Below are 14,437 nucleotides of genomic sequence, written 5' to 3'. Positions count from 1 at the left end.
CCAGGGTGAAATGCTGGGTCCTGCCCCAGAAATGGGATAACCCAGATGAGAGATGGATCCCATTGGAGAGCCCACCAACGCACCCAGCAGAGACCCCAGAGAGCCACACTCAGAGAAAAACCGCTTTAATGGGCACGGATCTGGTGTGCAGGCATGCTCACTGAGCTCCTACATCACCCAAAAATAGATATTAAACAAAACAACAAAAATAGATCATTTCAGCTGCCTGAGAGTGTGGCAGGGGCAGAGTCATTCTGTCTTCTCTGGGGAAGGACCCTCATGGTGACCATCAGCAAGGGCCGAAAACTGGGCCCTTCCCACCCATCACTCCTGGCCTCAGGATGTGGGAGGGGACATCCAAAGGCACTGGGGACCTTGTCCCTGCCCCTTCCACTTTTTACAGCCCCCACTGCCCAAGTAAGAATCCCTCCCTCCCTCCCTCCTGCCCCAAGGGTGCCAAGCCAGTCAGGATGAGAAAATTGGGGAGGGGGCCAGCAGAGGGGGGGTGGCTGGCCCCACTGTGGGTCCTTGGGCTCCCTGTGGCACTACAGGGCAGGTGCAGTAGCAAAGCAGATGGTGTGCTCCTTCTTGTGGCCGTGCTTGGCATGGGGAGCTCTGGCACAGCCACCGCGGGGCTCAGCTGCTGCTGGGCTGCAGCTTGGCACTGTCAGAGCTGCTCTGGGAGTCAGGGGCCTTCCTCGCCTGCAGCACCATGGTCCAGTACCAGAGGAAGATGAGGAAACCTGGCAGAGGGGAGAGGAAGTGTCACAGACATCTTTTATGAAAAATCCTTTCCTTAGGACTTTTTCCTCCTGAGAAGCTGAGAGGCCTCAGGAACAAAATGTAAACAATTATTATCTGCTGCTGTGGAATGCAACAGGTGCATCTGGGATTGGTCTCATGCAGTTGTTTCTAATGAATGGCCAATCACAGCCCAGCTGGCTCAGACTCTGTCTGAGACAGAAGCTTTTGTTATCATTCTTTCTTTTTCTATTCTTAGCTAGCCTTCTGATGAAATCCTTTCTTCTATTCTTTTAGTATAGTTTTAATATAATGTTTATCATAAAATAATAAATCAAGCCTTCTGAAACATGGAGTCAGATCCTTGTCTCTTCCCTCATCCTAAGACCCCTGTGAGCACTGTCACAAGGAAGCGTGGGTGAGCCCCTTGAGGGACAAACCACAGTTGAGAGTGAGCCACACCCAGGCTGCCAGAGCTCATCCTGCAACCATCACCACCCCACCAACACCCCGTGAAAATCCTGCTGCTCTTCAGAGGAGCCCAGAGTCACTGGCTCACCTTGGAGGGAGTTGATGATGGTGAAGATGTAGAGGGAGACAAGGCAGAACACACCAGAGGTAAAGGAGAAGAAGATCAGCGCCCAGGGGATGCCCAGCAGGATGCTCAGCCCAAGGAGGGCCAGGACATGCTTGAGCTTGTGACCCTTTTTGTTCTGCCGGAGGATCTCCCGCACCATGGCCCCCAGCATGACCGAGTTAAAGAGGAACACCAGGCTGAAGAAACCCAGGTTCACGGAGTTCTGGACCAGGGGGCTCGTGATCCAGCAGCTGGAAGGAGGAGAAAGGGCAGATTTATTATTTTATTATATATATTATATTAAGTTACTCTGTGTCCACCCACGGGGTCACGAGGAGGGGCTGGGAAAAGCACAGAAGTTTGTGGGGCCAGCCCAGAGCCCAGGGAGGGGGATCCCCTGGCACAAAACCCCAGAAAAGGCCCAGGCCATGGTGAAGGTTTGGCCAGCTGACTTTACCTATGGCCAGAGACCAGGTAACCCATGTGCTGTGACTCACATGGTTGCATTGATGGTTCTGCCATCAATGGATTCGTAGATGGGAATGGAGACGGGGCCGTAGTTGGTCCAGCTGGCCAGGAGGATCACCATCACACAGAAGATAGGGAGCCCTGGGTGGAAAGAGCAGAGGGAAGTGGCTGCCCTGCTCCCTGGCCTTTGGACCTTCTGGAAGGACTTGCTGGCCCTTTCTCCCTGCACAGAGCACAAGCCAACATCCTCGCTCCCAAAGGGAAACCAGGGATGGAACACACATCAGGGGCACCTGGAATAAGCCCCAGCCTGGGAGGGAGTGGTGCTGTGCTGACCCCACCTGGGGACCTCCCAGGGATGGGGATCTTTAGGCCATAAAGATCACAAGATTTTCCTGCCATGACCTCCAGCCCAGAGCATGGCAGAGAAGCATGGGCACTTCCTGCATCCAGCCCTGGGCTGTCCTGGATGTCTCCTTCAGAAAGAAAGGATTCTATCACTATTTAAAGATCCCAAGTGGTGGCTCTCCATTGAGGTCTCCATTGCTGGCTGATCCCCCAGGATGACCCACCCTTGCTTTAGCACCAGCTTCTGCTCTCAGCCTTCCAGTCTCACCAAGGCTCCTGACAGACAGCTGCTCCCCACAGCTGTGTCTCCATCCCCATCCAGGCCTTGTATCCCGTGGGAAAGACCCACCCCAGTGCCCCTCAGGGGGTCTCTGCCCCCCCATGCTCACCCCAGCCAACCAGGCAGAGCTTGAGCAGGAAATGGTCGTGGTAGGCGTTGAAGACTTCGATCACAAGCCTGTAGAGGTTGTAGCCCTCAATGCCCATCCAGGTGAGGCAGCTCAGGAGTGAGAAGTGCAGAAACAGCCCCCCAGCTGTGCAGATGGCCTCGCTGCTGCTGGCAGCCAAGTGCTCAGAGATGAGGAAGGTGATGTCCAGGAGGAAGATGGCAGCCAGCAGGTTCATGTGGATGTGCATGCTCGTGATCTGGTCTCGCTGTTTGCTTCTGCAGAACCAAAGGGAGCAGGACTCACCACCCTGCCTGGCCAGCACCAGTGGTGCCCACAGCACCCCACAGCCCTCATGGGGCACCTTGCCCCAGCAGAAGAGCAAGGAGACCCTTTGGTAGTGCCAGGAACTGAGACACCAACCCCACTGAGAGACCACCCATCCCAAATCCAGCCCCTGCAGCTGACCCTGCATTGAAGATGCTCAGAGGGCTGAAGCATTTTCCTGTGGAGAGGCTGAGTGAGTTTGGGTTGTGCAGCCTGGAGGAGGCTCCAGACCTTAAAGCACCTTCCAGTGCCTAAAGAGAGCTGGAAAGGGACTTTGAACAAGGGCATGGAGTGACAGGACAAGGGAGAATGGCTTCAGTCTGAGGACAGGTTTAGTTTAGATATTCTGAAGAAATTGTGAGGATGGTGAGGCCCTGGCACAGGTTGCCAAGAGAAGTTGGGGCTGCCCCATCCCTGGAATTGTTCAAGGCCAGGTTGGATGGAGTTCTGAGCAACCTGGTGTAGTGGAAGGTGTCCCTGCCTGAGGCAGAGGGGTTGGAAATGAATGATCTTTCAGTGCCTTCCAACCCAAACCATTCTATATTTTATGATTCTAAGATTTCAGGCCTGAATCATCCACTTAGGATCAGTAACATGACTCAGGAGAAGACACTCATGTTCTCCTCCAGGTCCTTAAAAAGATCTTTGCAGACTTCTGCTTGCTGCATCCATAACAATCAAGAAGATTTTCCAAAATCTTTGAAAAGAGCTGGTATGTCTGAGCACCCTGCAGGAGACCTGACAGAGGGGGTGGACCCTGGACAGGAGAACTCTGCTTTCTTCAAACAAGGCTCCTTGATGATGCTTCTATCCAGGCCACCAACTGCTTGGAGAGCTTGTGCCCACCAGGGGTTCATGGCCAGGGACAGGGCACAGCAGGGAGTGTGGGGTGAACCATCAGACTGTACCTGAAGTAGAGGAAGAAAATGGTGCAAATGGAAGCCAAAGCTGAGATCAGGCAGCCAACGTAGCTTATGATACTCAGGTAATTCCTGTGCACAGAGGTGATGTCTGGAGAGGAAACCTGAGGAAGAGGAGGAGGAACGAGAGATGGTGAGGAAGAGCACCAGTGGGAATGAAGTGAGGGATCTGAGGGAAGGTGCTACCCACCATGAGCACAGCAAAGTAGGTGAGGTGGTTGCACCTGCATTCTGTCTGGCTGCTCCCTGTCACTGTGGCACAGCCAGAGCTGTCCCAGCTCCCAGAGCTGCCTGTGCAGAGAAAGGGAGAGCATCTGCTGAGGAATGAAAGGGAGAGCATCTGCAGGAACATCTGCCATGGCCTAAAGGATCTTCAGGGCCACGTGTCCGTGGAAAGAGGGAGAACAAGAGTAAGGGTCCCAGCTTGCCCCAGGCCAAGCACAAATTCTCAAACAGCCCCCTCGGCACAGCAACCCATCCCTAGGGAAGGGGAAAGCCTTAGGTTAGCTCTGGAGGGAAAAAAAAACCCTGACATCAGCCCTGTGGGAATGGCTTATGGAGATGGAGTGAGGAAGGGAGATGCAGAGCAACCTTCACCCTGCTGGTGGGGCTGTGGTGCCTTGGAAAAGGGCCTGACTTCACTGCCCAGGGCACTCACCAGAGGTGTCCTCCTGCCAGAACACGCACAATGGGGTCACGTTCCTCTGCAACGACAAAACCACAGGCCCTGCTCAGGAGGCAGCTGTGGGTTTGCTGCCTGCCCAGCACTTCTGATAGGGGACAGCACGGGGCAGGAGACGGGATGGTCTCAGGAGACAAAGTATGACTTGGATAAACCAGACTGCCCCTACGATGGGAGTGGGCTCCAGGCAGAGACCACTCTGTTAACATCTGATGGAGCAGATGCCTCCTTCCAGATCCTCTTTTCCAAACAAAGGGTTCAGTTTGAGCGGGCACCTGGCAGAGCCATGATGAGCCAAGGGCCTGCTGACACAGTGTGCCCCAGCCCTGGTGACAGCGCTGGATGTGACACACCTGCCATGAGGCATCTCCTGGAGAGGGGAGGGCAGTGCCACCACCAGCGCACACAGACAAGCCATGACTGTGTGTGATCAGCCCCAGAAGCACAGCAGACCCTGCACAGGCAGGCCATGGGCAGGGACCTGCTGGATTGTGAGCCCACCCTAAGCTGGCAGGGGCTGAGCCCTCCTTGCCCCTCCATTCCTGGTGGGATCAGGTTCTGTGGGGCTGTTCCCCACCTACCGGGAGCTGGTCGTGGAAGAAGGTGAGCACCACTGGCTCGGAGAGGTTGGCCACCACTGTGTCCACCAGGGAGATGCTGACCACCTTGTCACCCAGCACGTGGCTGCTGTTTTCATCCTGTAGGAGAAGAGGAGGCAGTGGCAGGGTGGGAAGGGAGAGCAGCCAGGTGAGAAGCAGGGGAGGGTGCCCAAGAAGGTCCTGTGACTTTACCCATCGAGCTTTTAGCTCATCTTTGAAGCATCTTCTCCCAGTGAGCAGCAGCACCCTGGTCTGGGGGCACCCCTGCAGCCCAGGACCACGGGACACCCAGCCTGCCATTCACATGGGCATTACCTGGAACATGGTCTGCCTGTTGATGTCCATGACGAGCACCCTGTGCTCCACCACCTCCTCCCTCTCCTTCACCACCATGAACAGGCTGCTTGGCAGGTCCACTGTGAATCCCTGGACCTCCCCACTCTCCTGCAAAGGGACACTCATCAGGAAAGAGGTGTAGAGGGAGCATGCTGGGCCAAGAGCACCAGGGCAGGCTTTGCAGGACCCACCTCTCTCAGGGGAGCAAAGGTGAGTGGCTGAGGAGCCCGGCTGGGCTGCACCCTCAGGACAGTGGCGTGCACAGTGGCCTCCCCAAAGGTCTGGTTCTGCCCTTCCAGCTCCACCTTGGCCAGCATCTTCTCCAGCTCCCCGAGTTTGCTGCTGGGCAAGGGGCACAGTGAGCTGGGTGCAGCAGGGCTGCCGTGGCAGCAGCAGGAATGGGGTGAGCTGGGACTCACCGCCGGAGCCTCTGCTGCTCCCTGGCCCCCGGGGCTGCTGCCAGGGGCTGGGCAATGAGGCTGTCCAGGACACTGAGCTGCTCCTCCACATCCTGCTCCCACACAGGCATGCTCTCTGGAGAGGCTGGAGGAATGGAAATGCCATTAACTGCATGGGCACAATTGGCTTCCTGACGCCCCAAACTAACTGGCAGAGCCCTGGTGGGAACAGAAAGCAGAGGGCTTCAAGGTGATCCTGAGCCAGGAAAGCTGATAGTGACCCCAAGCTACAGGGCTTTCCTGCCAACCAGAACTCAGCTCCCACTGAGGCCATGGGGACCTCATGGTAGAGACTGGACCCTGAGAAACCACTGCAAAGACCTTAATTTTCTGGAATTTTAGGTAGCGTTTTGAAAATCTCCACCTTTAGGGATGCTGGGTACCAGGCCTGTCTTTGGCCTGCTTCAAGAAAACCTACATCCCCTTCAATCACCCTTCACACCAGGCTAAACCACACACTGGGAAACAACCAGTGCTCTGATGGCGACTAGGGAACAGGCTGGGGACAAAACAACCCTTCAATTTCCTTAAAATAACATTAAATTGCATTTACCAGGGAAGAAGTATTCAGCTTTAGCATCCAGGGAGGTGTTCTTCCCACCCTTTATGATATAGGACACGTTGAAGATGTTGGCTCTGGTTCTTTCAGTCTTCTGACTCTCCTGTCCCCAGGAGATGCTGCTGGATGTGTCCCCACCCAGGGGGATGCTGTGCTTCCCATACACCAGCTGCAGGCTCCTGTTGGACTCAAACCAGAAGATGCAGAAGCGGTACCTGCCCAAGGTGGGGGGCAACCTGTACTTGTAGTAAGAGTTTCTCCTGCTTGGCAAAAAGGGCCTTTTTATGATCAGAGCCTGGGCCGTGTTCTCGATGGAGATGGTGGCAGGGCCGTGCTGGAAGATGGCAGAGCTCTCCTGGGTCTGGTTCCGGTCACCACAGAAGCGAAAATCCTCTTCCCTGTGGCCACTGGCTGCCAGCCCTGCGTTGTACAGGCACACAGGGACAGCAGATCAGCTGCAGGGACAGCCAGCCCTGCAAGCACCCCAGCCCTGCAGCAGCTGGCACACGTGGCACACCAGGCTCTCCACCCCAGTTATCCCAACCCTGTCCTGCAGGCTGAGTGACACCAGCCACGTCCCCAGTGTCACACCCACGCTGCTGACAGGGCCCTTTGGGCAACAGGACCTCCTGTCCTTCAGGGACACCCTCTCCTGTGTGCCACCACCCACACCAGCACACCTGTCCATTCCCTGGAGGGATGGATGGATGGATGGATGGATGGATGGATGGATGGATGGAGGGAGGGATGGAGGCCACCTCCTCTCCCTGGAAAGGACACATTCTGCCCAAGAGACCCACCAGAGCACATCAACCCAGCAGATGTTTTACTTCTGTGGAAGCTTTGGTTGCACACATCTCATGGTGCCCCCCAGCCAATGTTTTGGGGCTGCCAGTTACTCCCAGCAGCCCAAACCCAGCCCACCATCCCAAGGCAGGACAGCCTACCTTGGAGGAGGGAGAGAAGGAGCAGGAAGAGGACCTTCATCCTGGATAGCTCTACCTTGGCTTGGCCTTCAAGGTGACAGCAGAGCCTGAAAGGGTACAAAGGGAAGGGACCACATGAGTATTTGAGTATCCCCCATGCCATGAGGGCAGGGATGAGAGCAAAGGCTGTGCAGGTGGGACACCAGCTGGTGTCACAGCCAGCTCCCTGTTGCCTGTGCCTCCAGAGGAGCCAGGAGCACTGGGCATCCAAGCTGGCTGTGGGCTGGAAGGATGGCAGAGGCTGGGAGCCCCTGAGCTCTGAGCATGGAGAGGGTGCCCCAGCACTCCAACCCAAGAATCCACACAGGAGGGGTCCCAGGGTGCCCCAGCACTCCAACCCAAGAATCCACACAGGAGGGGTCCCTCCCCTCTTCCGCTCTCAGCTCCACATCTCAGTGAACACCCTGACTTGTTATCATAAGTGATACAAACAGAAGGAAACTGTGGTTTCCTAATTTTCCAGCCCTGAAATTATTTTCTTGTATGTTTTCAGCTCCTGCAGATTAGCTGAGGAGCTGGGCACATTGCAAACCACCCCATCATTTCAGCCTGCAGAAACAGGCTCTCCCAGGCACATCCTGGCAATGCCAGCACAGCAGCCATGGCTGCCCAAATCTGCTGCTCACAACCAGCTGGGCCACATCCTGCACAGCCCCTTTGCCCATCCCTTCATCTCCCACCCTGCTCCACCACCCTTTTCTTTATCTTTGCACGTGGAAGAGCTTCTGTGGCCTCCACCCAGGCCAGCCCTGAGCACCCTCAAGTGCTCCCACACCCCTGCACTCACCCAGCCACTGCCTTCACACATACAGCTTTTTTCATTGTGCTTTCCGCCTGCCCCAGGCCACAGACTGCATCTCCAGCTCTGCAATGTGGCCTCCTCCTCACCCTGCTGTCACTGCAACCACGGGACACACCCTGCCAGGGTCTGTACCCTGCAGAAGCCCCTCAGGGTGGGACAGCATTGGTGGAGCTGTCAGAGCTGCTGGCCCAGCCCAGCACTTGTCAATGCCCAAAGTGAAGCCAGCACCCTTGGCCACTGCTGTACCCACTCCTGCACTGCTCTCAAACAACCCCCAAAACCTACCAAGCTGTCAAAACTGTTTTGTTTGCACCAACCAGCATCACCTGCAAAGGCTCACAGCTCTCCCAGATGCTCAAGGGTCATCAGATGCTCAATAACTCATTAGCAGATTTCTCCCACCAGCACAGGCTTTTCTGGAAGTTTCTCTAGCCAGCACAGGTCCTGCACAGGTGTACAGCCCACTCCACATCCTTCCCCCCCTGTTTCTTGTGGCAATTTATCATCAGCAGACGGGGGCTTCGGGTTGTTAATTAACCTGCTGCCGTGGCTGTAGCTAAGTGACACTAACGAGGTCTCCCAGTGTGAGCTGGGAGGGTTTTGCACAGGCGTGACTTGGCAGGAGTAAATGGATTTGGATGGGGCTGGCACCCCAGTGCCTTGCCACACACTTAGGAATCTCACCTATATATCCAAAAAGCATGGACCTGGGGTGGCAAAATGCTGTGGGTAATGGAAAACACCTGGAGCACTTAAAAGCAATGGAGCTTCAACCATGTTGAGGCAGCACAGAGCTGGCAGGCCAATAAAGTATCGCCTCTGGATGGGGAATACTGAATGCTAATGAGGCCTCAGCCCACCCCACTGTGCTGACATCTTTAAGGTTTAATTGGGAAGGCTGGAGGAGAGGATCAGCCCCTTTCAGTGTTACTCAGCTGGGACCAGAAATCCCTGTGGGAAGCAGGGTGGGGGAGCCGGTATTTCGGTATTTCCCCTCCGAGCCCTGTGTGCTCCTGCTGGCCCGACCCTGATTGCCGCTTCCTGAGCTGAACAATAGCAAGAGAAAATCCCCTGAAAATGGTTTCACTGTGAGAAACCAGGGCCTCCATCCACACTGGCAACAAGCACAGCAAAGGGAGCAGGATGTGCTGGGTTCTCGTCAGGGCTGAATCCTGCCTCGTCATCTTCCCATGCCCGGATGGCAGTGGGGAAAAATTCCTGGCTTGGCGTCAAAATCAACCAGATCACATACAAAGAGGTGGCAGACACTCTGCCAGGGCTGCACAGCTTGGAGCAGGCTCCCTTATCAGCAGAGAGGGAGGCTTATTCCTGGGCACCAGTTCTTATCCTCCCATCACCATTAAGGTACTGGCCTTGGGAAGAAAAGCCAAAGCATTACACTGAGGTCTCTAAACCTCAGGTGAATGGAGGGCAGGGGGAAAAGACTTAAAACCCCACAAACAAAGGTGTTTACTACAACCTTACTGCCTTCTGGGTGACTTGGCAGCAGGCATTTAAGCTTTTGGAGGTGGCACGTGGCTTCTGGACATGACGCTTTTCCCAAGGAGAAGGGAAGATGTTACTCCCAGCTCTGATGACTCAAACAAACAGAGGATGCAGGGAGATCCAGGAGCTTTTATCTGTTTTCCTTCCAGCTCCGTTAGGAAAGTGACGCTCTGTTCCTCGAGGTGTGAGTGAGTCTGAACTCGTCACCATAGTGGTTACTCAGGCACTCAGCAGCATGATGAGGAAACTGTGGCACAGAGAGGCAAGCCACGACAGGTTCCTGGGGAAAAAAACAGCTTTGGACAACCAGCCCCTCATTGTAGGGACCAAAACCAATGTGCTCTGGCTCTGGAGCTGCACAGGACGTGAGCACCCCATGGGGGTCCCCCTGCAAAGGGATGCCCCAGCGTCAGTGTCTGAGTGCTTCACAAAGTGCCCTTGTCCTTGGCCGGTGGTGCGTGCCCAGGGCCAGCCTCACGTTATTCATGGCATTGGCATGTGATTCCCAGCACTGGTGGGCTTGGCTGATGCCCAGGGAGTCAAGGGGCAGCTGCACTGTGCCAGCAGCCTGGCACTGCCAAGCTGTGCCTTGGGGTGCTTCGGCTTTTCCCGGGCCATGGCACTGCACAGAGCACCCAGCACCTTCCAGATGAGCCTTGCCAAGAGGATGAAACCAGATCTGCTGGTGATTCCCACGGGAACAGCACAACTCCCTGCCAGATCTGCTCTTTGCCAGCCACTGGCAGCCATCCCTTCCCACAAAGGCTGGCGTCCCTCCACACAAAGGCTGGCATCCCTCCCCACAAAGGTGGGGAGAACCAAGGGGAGGCTGGCACAGGCGCCTGCCAGTGCCTGCGGCTCCTGGGACGGAGCATTTGCTTAGAGCTGGGTCTTGACATTCAAAACTTTAAAAAATTTCCATTTCCTAAAAAACACCACAAACAGAAGTACCACAGTCAACTAACCCAGCACTTCCTCCAGTGCCAGGGCAACACGGCACTAGCTCAGCCACACATGAAGCCTTGTGGCTCCAGCAGCAGCCACACACACTCTGCAAAGGACCAGGTACACCTACGCTGGGCTGAGACTGACGTGACACGGTTACAACACAGTGCAAGGACATCTCTGGCCACATCAGACAGTTGTCCCTGCCACACGCTGCCACCACACAGTCTTCTCTGAGAGCAGCCCCATTTCTCCTCCTGCACATCCCCCTTCCAAATCACTCCCTTGGGTTTCAAATGGCTCCCAAAACACCCTGTCCACTCCCTGGGTTTCAAATGGCTCCCAAAACACCCTGTCCACTCCCTTGGGTTTCAAATGGCTCCAAAACACTCAGTCCACTCCCGGGTCTTCCCATGAGCAAGGTCCTCATGGCCTGCCTGTGCTGCAGGTGCCAGGCAAGGGAAGTGCAAAGTAGCTCAGGACCACCCCAAATCAGGTTCCCAAGTATTTGGCATGGAAAGCAGGGTGCTGGAGCCTAAGTGAGGGCAAAGCCTGCAGCACCCAATGAGCCAGGTGACAGACTGTGGGCCTCCCAGACTCCTGCCAAAGCCCAGCTGTCGGGTGAGCTGATGGGAAAGGAGCTGGTGAGTCCAAGAGCTCCTGAAAAGCAGGCGCCAGCAGGCTGAGCCCAGCTGGTCCCGTGCAGACATTGGCACGCTGGGAGCGACCCATCCTGCTGCCTGTGAACCACAGAGCTCTGCCCCTGCGCCCACGGGTGCCACCGCAAGGTGCAGGGATGGCCAGCCCCAGGGATCCCCCTTCAGCCAACACACAGTTGCTCCAAACCTGTTCCTCTGCAAATAGCAGCCCCCAGGCCGCAGGATTAAGAGCTGGACTGCAACCAAGTATGCAGCATTTTCAGGCCTTGGCTTAATTCACGTAGGAGCTGTGAACCCAGCAAGGGACACGGCAAACCCCACTGTGGCTGCAGCCCCAGGCTCAAAGGATTTGCCCCCTCCCCATCTCTGAAACACTCCTGGCTCCCTGATGGTGGGGGAGCTTGTGGGGGGTGGGGATGGGGGCTGGGGGGGTTACTGCAGCCCTCAGACCATGAAATGAGCTTTGGCTGCCTTCCCTCCACAACAGCCACTCGGACTTGCTGCCAGGAGGTTATTCCAGGAGACTTCATTTCAATTCTCCAGCTGGTCTCACTGAGCTGTGCTGGTCTCTCTGGAGGGGCAGCACAGACAGTGGGTAGAGACCACCCCAAGCATCCTACATCCTGTATCCCACAGAGACATGCCAGGACCGGCACGAACAAACTGGGATGTTGCAGGAGGAATCCCCCCAAAAGGCATTTTAGGGAAGGGAGATCACCCTGTCGAGACATGCCAGTGATCCCACGGGATGCTGCACCCTCCGCCGGGAGGGAGGAGAGGCAGGAATGAGGTGTGCTGGTGGTTCCCAAAAAGTGGGAAGCAATGGCCACACACCGGCCGGGGCTTCGAGGAGCTCAGCTCTGCCGCGGGCAGCAGCGCCGGTCCCGGGCAGCTCCGGGGCCTTTGCGGCCTCATGGCCCAGGAATCCAGCCTGGCTGCGGGGCAGGCGAGTGCGAGCCCACGGCGCAGGGATGAAGGCTGGTTTCGCAGATCACTGGCACCACGGCCACCAGCAGAGTCCCCGGGCGCTGCCCAGCCGCACGCATCACCCCCAGCGCGGAGCGGGTGCGGCTCAGCCCCCAGAGAGACCCCTCAGCTCCATCCATCCAGCCGGGCTGCTCCCTGCCCGAGCAAGCCGGGGCGCTGCCGGTGCCACCGTCCGCACGGAGCCCCCGCACCCCATTCACTCCCGTCCCGCCGCTCTGCCCGCGCCCGCAGCATCCCCTCGGCTCCCGGGACCGGGCAAACGCCCCTCAGCGCGGCCTCTGGGACCCCCACGGGGAGCACCGGGCTCCGCGATCCTCCCCCGTCCCGGCTCAACCGCTCCCCGTTGCTTCCATACCTGGAGTCAGTGTGGGCTCGGCTCGGCTCGGCTCGGCTCGGCACCGCCCGGCACGGCCCGGCACCTCCCGGCACAGTTGGGCTGGCACGGCACCGCCCGGCTCCGCGCAGTTGGGCTGGCACGGCACCGCCCGGCACCGCCCGGCTCCGCGCAGTTGGGCTGGTACGGCGCGGCTCAGCAGCCCCGCACAGCTCCGCCCGGCTCCGCTCAGCTGGGCTAGCACGGCTCGGCACGGCTCGGCCCCGCTGCCCCGCGCACCTCTGAGCGCGGCCGCTCAGCGCGGTGCCCCGGGAGCCGTGCCCCGCCCCGTCCCCCCCGGCCGGTGACTCAGCGGGGCGGTACCGGCACCGCTCCCCCCGCACCGACCCCTCCGAGAGCCCCCGGGATCGCTGCGGGGTCGCCGCCGTCCGGCACGGCACCTGCCCGCTTCTGCTCGGCCCGGTTCGGTTCGGCTCGGCGCGGCTCGCAGCGCCTCCAGCCCGGCTCGGCTCAGAGCGGTATCCCGGGACCGGCGGCCCCAGCCCGTTCCCCGGCGAGACCCCCCGAGATCGCCGCCCTCGGTCACGGCACCTGCCCAGAGAGCCCCGGGCCGGCAGCACCGGGAGCTGCGGCCCCCCCGGGCCGGTACCGGCCCCGGCACCGCCGTGAGCTGGGGAGCTCGGCTGGGGACAGCCGGGCGTGCCGCGTCCCGCCGCCCTTCAGCTGCGGGCTGGCGGGCGTCCAGCGGCGGAGCCAGCAGGCTGCACGCCTGACTGCCAACGGGATTAAAAAATAACAATTAATGGGAAAGCAGCCGGGACGGAGTGTCCCGGTGACCCCTGTCCCGCTCCCCTGGAGCAGGGTGTGAGGGAGGAAAGGAGCAGGGCAGGGAGCCCAGATCCCAGGACAGGCAGGAGAGGGACGCACAGCGCTCCCCTGGAGCAGGTGGGATGGGGTGTGGGGTGTAGAGCCTGGACGCGACCACAGCGCCCTCAGCACCCACCCCAGGGCTGGAGATGGCGGGGATGGGCACCCCGGGGCTGCAGGCAGCGCTGTTGGAGCGGGTAAAGCTGCTCCTGCAGCGCCTGCACCCAGCCCTTTGTGTGTGCCCCGGGAAACAGCCGGGCTGGAGAAAGCCCAGACCAGGGAGAGGAGGGAGCAGGGCGGGAGAAGTGCCCTGGGTAAATAGTTGCTCTTGCACATATTTTCAATGGCTTGAATGAGACTTTTCTTTCTGCAGGGGGAAGGGCGCGAACAACTTCCCTCTGCAGCAGGGAAGGTGATGGACCTTGATCCACGGGGATTGTGCCAGCGCGGGTGCCATGGCTGCTTTGGGATCCCTGCAGCGGGGGCATCCCGCAGTTTACATCACCCCACTGGGTTAATTTCCAGCTCCAAGCCTCAGTTTCCCCGGCTGCCACGGGACAAGGCTCCCATGGGAAGCAGCTCACATGGCCGGACCGTGGCTAAAGCGGCCGGACCATGGCTAACAGAGCTGCCTTTGAAGTCCGGCCGTCCCCACGCCTCGGGGAGCTGGGCGAGCTCTCAAACGCACCGCTCGGAGCAGCCAGAGCCGAGGGAGCATCGCGGGGAGCCAAACCTCCCTCCCACTGCGGTCATCCCGACCGGCTCCTTGGGAAAACGCCATAAATCCACCTCCCGGGAATAGCCCTGCTAAACCCAGGATCAGGCTCTCCTGGAGAGGGGAATTAGGTGCAGACCCCTCGGACCAGCGAGGCAAGGATTCTTTTTGCTGCTGCTCGTGGAACAAAGAGTCTTTTGTCTGCATCCGATGTTATCAGAAGTTATTTTTAGGT

The 14,437-nt window shown here is 58.1% G+C and overlaps 1 protein-coding gene across 2 annotated transcripts; it reads right to left on the bottom strand.

Annotated features, from left to right (window-relative positions):
- Window positions 1-109: 109 nt before the first annotated feature.
- LOC129125382 (adhesion G-protein coupled receptor G1-like) lies at window positions 110-13,328 on the bottom strand. Of its 2 annotated transcripts, none has more exons than XM_077185156.1 (14): window positions 12,642-13,328; window positions 7,349-7,434; window positions 6,396-6,821; window positions 5,804-5,927; window positions 5,576-5,723; window positions 5,364-5,492; window positions 5,031-5,147; window positions 4,426-4,471; window positions 3,958-4,058; window positions 3,756-3,871; window positions 2,524-2,798; window positions 1,816-1,927; window positions 1,301-1,569; window positions 110-743 (listed from the first exon to the last, which is right to left on the bottom strand). In XM_077185156.1, the coding sequence occupies exons 2-14, from the start codon at window positions 7,386-7,388 to the stop codon at window positions 637-639; spliced, it is 2,010 nt and encodes a 669-aa protein (XP_077041271.1). In that variant the 5' UTR covers window positions 7,389-7,434; window positions 12,642-13,328; the 3' UTR covers window positions 110-636. The 2 variants fall into 2 exon arrangements, with proteins under 2 accessions (XP_077041271.1, XP_077041272.1); XM_077185157.1 differs by lacking the exon at window positions 12,642-13,328 and adding an exon at window positions 9,670-9,975 and having other exon boundaries at window positions 5,576-5,726.
- Between the last annotated feature and the right edge of the window lie 1,109 nt (window positions 13,329-14,437).

Source organism: Agelaius phoeniceus, chromosome 12 (assembly GCF_051311805.1).
Source record: "Agelaius phoeniceus isolate bAgePho1 chromosome 12, bAgePho1.hap1, whole genome shotgun sequence".
NCBI classification, from domain to species: Eukaryota; Metazoa; Chordata; class Aves; order Passeriformes; family Icteridae; genus Agelaius; species Agelaius phoeniceus.
This window is presented reverse-complemented; position numbering and strand designations above follow the sequence as displayed.